The sequence below is a fragment of the Austrofundulus limnaeus genome, unplaced genomic scaffold (genome assembly GCF_001266775.1).
Source record: "Austrofundulus limnaeus strain Quisiro unplaced genomic scaffold, Austrofundulus_limnaeus-1.0 Scaffold368, whole genome shotgun sequence".
NCBI classification, from domain to species: domain Eukaryota; kingdom Metazoa; phylum Chordata; class Actinopteri; order Cyprinodontiformes; family Rivulidae; genus Austrofundulus; species Austrofundulus limnaeus.
The window spans coordinates 219,126-228,373 of NW_013952770.1; the positions used below are offsets into that span (position 1 = coordinate 219,126).

General features: G+C 41.6%; 1 protein-coding gene across 1 annotated transcript in view; it reads right to left on the reverse strand.

Moving 5' to 3' along the window:
• Nucleotides 1-635: 635 nt before the first annotated feature.
• LOC106528290 (myosin phosphatase Rho interacting protein) overlaps nt 636-9,248 on the reverse strand; it is a gene marked incomplete at its 5' end in the record, with an annotated part of 88,031 nt that continues 79,418 nt past the window's right edge. The window contains 6 exon segments of the mRNA XM_014023425.1: nt 636-1,454; nt 5,292-5,377; nt 8,125-8,287; nt 8,419-8,505; nt 8,588-8,701; nt 8,803-8,962. Coding sequence (XP_013878879.1) covers nt 1,383-1,454; nt 5,292-5,377; nt 8,125-8,287; nt 8,419-8,505; nt 8,588-8,701; nt 8,803-8,962 — 682 coding nt within the window. The 3' untranslated portion in view covers nt 636-1,382.

Sequence of the window (9,248 nt, forward strand, 5' to 3'; positions counted from 1 at the left end):
AAAGTCAATTTCTTTGTTCCATAAAATCGAACAGACTTTGGTTGAGCAACTCAAAGCAATTAAAAGTCTTGTTGGAAAAAGCAGTCAACCATAATGTTTTTCTGGTCAGAATTAAACCTTTTGAATTTTAAAATAGTTTCCAGCTCGTTGTTGGGAGACGATCCATTTTCATTCCCCGCAGTTTTCAAATCAAAGCTATCTTCTTGGTCCTTAAAGCGAGCCCCTGGACCAAACGCCCCTCGTTCAACTTTTGAGTCACTCTCCATCATGTTTTTCTGATCAGGTTTAAAAACGCAACCTTCGACTGACATTAAACTTTTAAATATGGTTGAAATAATGTCAGTTTAAGAAAAACATTCATTCAACATCAAAACAATGTTGAACACCGAACCATTGAAATGGTCTTGTTAATGGATTCACCTTTGAAATATAAACCAGTTTTGAGTTGTATGTTTTATCAACATTATTTTTCACAAACCAGAATAAAACATTACTGGAATATGTTAGTTACCTTGTTCCAACATCCAATCAACTTATCAAACTGTCTGATGTTGATTCAGGAGGTACTTTATACAACAATGTAAATAACTTGTGTTTGAAAACTCTACAGTGTTTCAGAGAAGAAAGCCAGGAGATAAAGGGTGCAAAAATATTTATTGCTGATAAACCTGTAGGTGTATATTTGCTTTATATTTACAATCATACAGAGTACAAAGGAATGGGAATGTTAAGGGGGAGAAAAAAAATCCCAATCGGTTTAATAAATACAAAGGAACTGCCACTGAACAAGACTACAAACAGAAACCAACGTTAGCAACTCCAACGGTTGCAGTGAAGACAAAAAAACAAAACTATTATTAACGAGTAGAGCGGTCTTCTTCTCCAAGAGGATCCGGCTTTAGTGAGAGTCCAGCTGGAGTTTTTGTTAGCCTGGTTGTCATGCTAAGGAAGAGTTATGAATGCAGACGATGAAGTGGTGGAGCGTTAAACGTGCAAACTGAACACACTAGTTCCTATGGTTTAGTTAAGCAACAGTTACTTCTTATTTTGTACTTGTGTTAAGCCGATCAACATCATGTCTTTGGCTAGCAACAGTCTAGAGAGTAAAACAGTAGCTTACACAGTCATAGTTTTAGTAAATGCATGGCAGATGCTCATTTAAAAAACAATATTTACAATAAGAAAAAAAATACAAAAAAGTCACAGCTAACTGAAGTGCATGGAATGCAAATTCTAACCATGTAACTCAAACTTCATACCGTGTTTTTTTTTAATAATATATGATCTGTGGTGACCAGTGTGTAGTGTTACTAAATAAGTCATTACAGAGCTCAAATATAGTGGGCTTGTAAGCATGCAGCACGGTGGGCCGACATGATGCATCAGAACTCCTTTGTGTCCTTGTTGTCAAACAGGTGGAGCCTCTGCTCGGCCGTCAGCCCCTCCTTCAGACTCTGCGGGAGGGAAACAAACCACGTCAGGAGACGGCTGGGATCAACAGCGAGGTTTCTGAGCAGGCAGTGTTTCAGTCAGCTAAACGAGGACGACTCACACACAACACTTCAGAACAAACGCTTTCCCAGCCTGTGTTATGTCTGAACCCACAACTGGTTTAGCATGCATTTAACTCATCACCTGCCACCAAAATAATAATGTGTCGTGTTAGAAAAATTAGAAAAAAAAAACACTGGAAGGATTTTATGGGCCGAATCAAGTCATTTAACTGGTTAACTTTTGGAGTCATGCCAATTCAAGATGGCAAGTTGAATTCAGCAAACACAAAAATGGCTAAAGCTCAGTCAACTTTAGTAACACTGAGCTAAAATATGATGTGGTAGTAGCTGAGAGTGCTTTACATCACGTACTCCTAGCACCAACCGATTGTTTAAAATTACACAAACTTATTGTACAGGAGACATATCATGTTTTAAATCCTTCTTTTTCACATTTATATCCTCCAGTTAGGGTCTTTATAAAATGGAACTGCAATAATTTAGTCTGAATTCCTCCTCATTGTAACTCCACAATCCCCTCTTTTACCACTTCTCATGCTACGTTCACACCGAACGCGTTTTGAGCATCTAAAACACGCCCGACGCCTCCAGCTGGACGAGCTACGTTCTGACCAGGACAGAGACTAGACGAGCACCTGAAGAGGGAGGAGCGTATTGGTTTTTTCAGGTCTGTCTTCAGCGGATGAAATAAAGATAAAATAACGAAAATGGCTTTGCTTTATTTACTAAGAGCAAGCGAACGTTGTGCTCACCAGATAATTAACCAACCAGATGATTTAGAGGCGGTCACTTCGGTTAGTTTCACCACTCCAGGAGCTGTGAGCTGACAAACTATTTTTTTGTCCCGAGTTCGGTTTAACACCGCGGTCAATTTAACGAGCTGCTGACCAAATCAGTGCTGATATCTCCAGCCTGAACACCAACTACAGACGGTCGATTTCAGCTAAAGAGCTCCTGTCCGTCTGTTTCAGGTTAGTGGGCAACATTCAGGAAACCTTCACGTGGAAAAATGAGTCTCTCTGATTGGTTGATGCGGTGCGTTGAGCAGCAAAGGTTCAGATTTTTGAACTCGAGCATCAGCTGCTTTGGACGTGCCGCATGCACGTCAACGCTCTACCGCAACTTCTGCTTCCTTGCACTCTGCGAGACCCCTAGAGGTGCGTCCACCATGGACTTTGCATGTAAACCGGCTGCTCCTGCAACTCAAAACACGTTCGGTGTGAACGTAGCATCAGAGATGTGTTCCAGATCAACTTGTTTGGTCTCTTTGAATCTAAATGAGGGGCTTCACACCCCGACCCCCCGCAAGCTTACATACTGGTTCATTCTAATTTGAGAGGGGGATTTAAAACTATATAGTGGCGCAGAAACATTTTATTTCTAAATTAATTAAAAGATGTCAACAACAGAAGACTGTCGTTCACACAGAATGCGTTTTGTGCTGCAGGAGCGGCCGATTTACATGCAAAGTCTAWGGTGGACGCGCCTCTAGGGGTCGTGCGTCGCGTCACATACGTTTTGGGTGGCGCGCAAGGAAGGCAGAAGGGTCGCAGAGCATTTTCCGCGCATGCGGTGCTGCGGAAGCAGCCGCCGCCCGAGCCGCTGCCAGAGTTCAAATATCTGAACTTTTCGCCGCTCGACGAGTCTCCCACTGAAAACCGAAACAGACGGACTGGAGATCTTTACCTGAAATCGACCGTGTGCAGTTGGATTTTCTGGCAGAATATATCAGCATCGATGTGGATCAGCTGCTCGGGACAAAAAAAGTCTGTCAGCTGGCAGCTTCTGGAGTGACGAAACTAACCGAACAAATCGCCTCTAAATCATCTGGTGAGTTAATTATCTGCGGTGCGCAACGTTCGCTTGCTCTTTAGTAAATAAATCAAAGCCATTTTCTTTTATTTTATCTTTATTCACCCGCCGAGGACAGATGCTCCTCCCACACCTCGCTGCTGCTTGTTCTGGTCTGAACATTAGTGCGCTCTTCGGTCTGAAAATAGCGCGTCCAACGAGAGGTGTTTTGTGTTTTTTGGCCACTCAAAACGCATTTGGTGTGAACGTAGCATAAAGGGCTCGACACATGGCAGGCGACGTCGCTCCCTTTACATTCATTTCCTATAGAACTTGTGCAATGAGGCGACAACCGCTCGCCCTCCTCCAGCCGAGCGACAGGTGAAAACCATGCATGTGAAATACACGTAGACGAGCAGACGCCAGCTTGTGACGCAACAAATGAAAAATGCTCAACTTTTGTCGCTGTTGCATTGCGTTACAACCAATTAGCAAGGGTTTCATTGACTGACCAATGAGAGGAGAGTATGCTACATACTGCAGTTAGCTAACACTTTCAACATTATTTTAGCTCTGTCAAACTTTCCAATTTTATATGACCCTTCATCAAGTGATTACTGAAAAAAAGGCGGTTTTATGGGAATTTGTTGGCTCCAGGGTGAAGTTATCTGTTAAGTTTTTCCTTATAAAGTCGTATTTTGGCATGCGTTTGTTTTTCAATGTCATTAGCATCGCAAAATTTGTTTGGTTAACACGTCCGTAATGCCCCCCCCACACCTTTTTGCGAACCACCATTAACCTTTACATAAAGCAGTAGAAGAACCAAAGACAAGCGACCCGAGAGTGTGATTCACAACTTTGCCGTCGTATCGTGTCCCGTGTGTCGCGTTTCACCCTGGTTGTGATGACGACTGTTACTCGCTGTTGTTTGTCGTCCCCCGTGGGTCGAGCCCATTAGTCTGATCCAGAGCCAGAGGAGAATGTAGACACCAAACTGTTGTTGGTAAGTCCAGACCTTATTTGGCAGTTCTGTTGCAAATAATTTGATGTAAAAGGTCAGAAAAAATAAAGAAAACTTAACGGGTTGAAAAATATGACTCAAACAGAATATAAAGATATCTTCGCAGCACTGAGACTTTTCTGCCCTCCTAGAGACTCCAGGTGCACAACAAAATGCATTTAAAGGCTAAAAACGTGGATTTAGCATGATATGTCTCCTTTAAAATGTTTAAAATTTCATCCCAACATGAGCTAAAACTCCAGCCTGACAGACAGCAGGTGACATGCATCGCTTTAAATAATGGCTGGGTTCATAGTTGACATTTTACAGCTTATAAGCAAAAACACACACTATTTGAAAAACACTGAACAGTGAAAGTATGCTTTTAGTGTTGTTTTTATTAGTTTTATGGTTCAGAAAGATTAGTTTCACACCCTGTAAGAAGTCACACACCATCACCACAAACTGTGTGTAGATGTATACTAATGTGTAGCAGTGTCTAAAGGACAGCAGGGTGTGTTACAGCAGCCTGTGGGTGTGAATTGTTTGGTTTACCTAAAGGAGGAGGMGGCCTACAAATCTTCAGCTGCTCTAATTGTCCCAGGGCATGTCTCGATTCACAGACTGAAGACAGAAGGGGAGGAAAAGAAGAGAAACACACACACATACACACAGGCAGGTGTGTGTTAGACTACTGGGGTGTTTTATTTGCAACAAAATCCCAAAACTGCAGCTCAGATGGAGTCAAAACATGGTTGAACAAAAATGCAGCCACAGGCAGGAACTACACATGCAGCTCTGCAGGTGGCCTGTAGATGGCAGCAAAGCTCTGGAAAATGTTTATCAGGCTTTGATCGTTTTATCAGGACTGTCAGTGTGTTGCTGCTTCTTATCTCACACACACAATGAGTGATGTGATGTACTGAGCGCTTTGGTTGGATGGATGACTGATGGCATCTTTACGTTTATTTTTCTCTCTCACCTACCTTTGATCTCATTGTGCGCTCTGAACGTTTGGCTGCTGCGGCGGCCATCTTCAGGATGTCCGGGTTGCTTTTAGACTTCATTATATCTGTTAGAAACATATACACATACATGGGTCAATCAAAAATACAAGAATCTGTTAAAACTACAAGGAAGTGATGGGTTAAAGGGATACTTTGTATATTTTTTACATTTTGAAGTGGCTTCTGTGGAAAAGTAATGAAAGATCTTACCTGTTGTAGATAGTTTTATTCAAAAGGCCTCAGTTTGAAGAAAGCAGTTTACGTCTGACATGACTTATGAGTCAACAACTTGTCTGAATATAATCAGGACCAAAGTGGATTGCTGCCATCTTTAAACGCTCCAATCTCTCCAACTTAATGATTCACTTAAAGTTTCACAATTTTACACTGTTGTCTAGTCTGGATTACTGTAATTCTTTATTATCTGGACATCCAGAAAACTCTTTAAGAAGTCTTCAGTTAATCCAAAATGCTGCTGCGAGAGTTTTAATGAGAGTTGGAAGGAGAGATCATATTTCTCTAGTTTTAGTTTCTCTCCACTGGCTCCCTGTCAAATTTAGAATCGATTTTAAAGTATTACTCCTAACAGACAAAGCTCTTAACAACCAAGCCACATCATATATTAAACATCTCACCCCTAATTTACATTACTTGCGTTCTGTCTCCGCTCCGGTCCGACCTCCGCAGCAAAAACACCCCCATTATAATCACTGAGAGTGTTTACACTGGCTGCACAGGGCGGCGGTGAGCGGACGGCGATCCGTCAAAATTAGAACAGATCCTATTTTTGCCGGACGCCGGAGTCAATTTTTAAAGATTACGTTGCACCAACAGGAAAAGAAAGGAGCACAACATCCGTATTTTCAAAATAAGACACTTTTAGGCTGGATAATTTGTCAGAATAATGTAGAAATTGTAGATATCTTAATAAATATATGGATATGTTTCTACACAAATGCTGTCAGAATGTATCGTTCTGTTTGGGAAGCAGATGGAAACATGTAGATGAAGCATATGTACACACACGATACACGTGGATTTTATTTTGAAATCAGAAGTTTCAGAAAGCCGACAGCGAGACAGTTTCAACATAAATACCAAAAGCCTTTATATCGTTGTTTTTAGCTGTATTTGGAGTTCGTCTTTCACAGAATTAATTATTTTTTGCTGTGACTTCCACACTTATCACTGAATTTATCGCGCAATCTCCTTCCTGCACGTCTGTCAGTCAGGAGCGGAGTGGAGGTAGTGTAAACTGGACTTGAAACGCACAGCTGCGACCTGCGCTGCGGAGCCATAACGCATGTAATGTAAATTAGGGGTTATTGTTCCATACTTTCCTAACAGAGCACTTTGCTCTCAGACTGCAGGTTTACTTGTGGTTCCTCCAGTTTCTAAAAGTAGAACGGGAGGCAGAGCTTTCAGTTATCAAGCTCCTCTCTTGTGGAACCAGCTTCCAGTTTCTGTCTGTGAAGCTGACACTCTGTCTACTTTTAAGATTAGACTGAAGACTTTCCTTTTTGATAAATCCTATAATTAGACTTAGGTTTCCTGAGTTATTCTTCATTTCTGCTGCTATAGACTCAGACTGCTGGAGCACAAACTGAGCACATTTCCTCACTCTGCTGTTGTCTTTAGTCTCTCTTCTCTACATGTTTATTGTAATTATTTCTATAAATACATGTTTTTTTTCTTTGTCTCTTCCAGAAGAATTTGCACCTGGACCAGTCCTGGACCAGTTCTTCTGTGTTTACCTGTGTCTCTTTCCTGTCCCTCAACCAGCCGGTCGAGGCAGATGGTCTCCTGTCCTGAGCCTGGTTCTGCTGGAGGTTTCTTCCTGATTAGCAGGGAGTTTTTCCTCTCCACCGTTTGCTCAGGATGGGAGACTGTGATGAAGTGATTCAACACAATCTGCTGGTTTCTTCTTTAGATTGTTCTTTTGTTTCATGTACAGTGCCCTGAGACAACGTATGTTGTGATTTGACGCTATATAAATAAACTGAATTGAATTGACAAATCCACAGTAATGGTTATTTGGAAGCAGAAACAGAAGAAAAGGTAACACTTCAGGTGCAGCCTGAGGTGAATTCCAACTAAAAAGGTTAGAATTTGTCTGCTTTAAACTGATGGCAATATGATTTAAAAAGCCCAATTTATAAGAAGTTCTTTGAAAATGTGAAAAATGAAGTCATTATAAGATGAAGAAAACAGGTTTGTGTTTGGTCCAAATGAACTGAGCTTTTAAAGTGAATTTACTTCATTTTTAATATTTAACAGAAATTATTTCAGCCTTATTGAACCCTTTACATTAACACGTGTTTCACAGTTGTCATTAGATGTTTGAGATGAATATTGAAAGCAGAATATTAAAATCTCACTACTTGTATACCAAGCATTTATACAGACCACTCAAAATCTAAGGAAGCTGCTGTGTGTATTTGTGCTTTAATGAAATGAAACAAAATGACTTTCGACCTGAAAGAAGACCCTGCTCCAGTTATTTTAAAGAAAATTTTTGAATCATTTTTTGTTTGCACAAGCATATGTTTACGCGTTTATTGCCTGTGTGTTTAGTATCGGCACTTATTATTCCGCTCCTGCAGATCTACGAATATTTGATCATTTTTATGAATTCTTAAACTATTTTTGTTCTTGTTGGAAAACAAACGGGGCTGCTGTGCATTAAATGTGTTCTACAAATAAAGTTTTAGTAACTCCTCTACAACAGGTAACAAACTAACTCCTCATAACTTTTCCACAGACTTTAAAATAGCCAGAGCATCCCTTTGAGCCTCTCTGGTTCTGATGGTACCGTATCCTCCTCGCTCCACGTCCTCCAGGGACGGCTCTCCCAGCGCCTCCTGAGCCAGCTGCAGCTGCTCTCTGAGCCGGCCAAGATCCCGCTCTGCCTTGGCCTTGACAATACTCAGCTCTGTGTAGATGTCTTTGTACTTATCTGTTGCGTACTTCTTGTCCTAGAAATACAAGGTTGGACTAATGAGACCTGTGAAAAACGTCGTGTGAACTCACAAACATCGCCTGGTTTAAAGTGCCTCAGAGAGGCGGCATGCTGCCCTGACGGGGGAAGAAGTGCATCAACATTTACTCTCTGAGCCGCCTGGAGCTCCTCTTTCAGGGAGTTGATTTCCTGCTTCAGGTATTGGACCTCAGACTCTTTCACCCTCAGCATCACCTGAAGAGTAAAAGAAAAGAAAAAAGTTTTCATGGCTGAAATATTTCCTGAAGGTAAACAGCTTTGATGAACTGAGTCTCACCTCTAACTCATACAGCTCTTTTCCCTGTATCACAGTGTTTGTGTCTCCCACCCCGTCCTCAGACGCCATGGAGCGCATCTTGGTGATTTCTGCTGCCAGACGGTTGTTCAGCTTCTGAAACATGTCACAAAAAGCAGCTTAGAACCAGCAAATAATTGTTTCACGCCTAATGTGCGACATAGTAGCTGTGTAATGGGAAAAAGACAAAAGGGCACCTGGTTGTGTGCATTGAGCTCCTGGTTCTCTCGCTGACACTGCCTGAGGGCCTGCCTCTCGGCCTCCAGCGCCTGGGCCAGGTGGGCGTTTTCCAGGCACTTCTGGGAATACTGCTCCGACAGCACCTCGATCTCTCGCTGGAAGGAACACACCTCCTCCCTGAAACGCAACGTCGTGACATGATTGGAGCAAAACAAACACAAGGAGGCGTGGCTTCAGAGGAGCTTGACGCACAGATACAGTGTGACCTCAGAGAGCGGTGCGTTCTGACTTTTTTATCTTTAGGTTTTATCTTGTAATGAGCTGCTGCCTTACATCCTTCCTACTACAAAGGCTGAGTTGTTTCATCCCTCTTAAAAACCATCATCCTCATTTATATTTATATTTATATTTTATATATTTATATATCCGCATGCATATATATATATATATATATATATATATA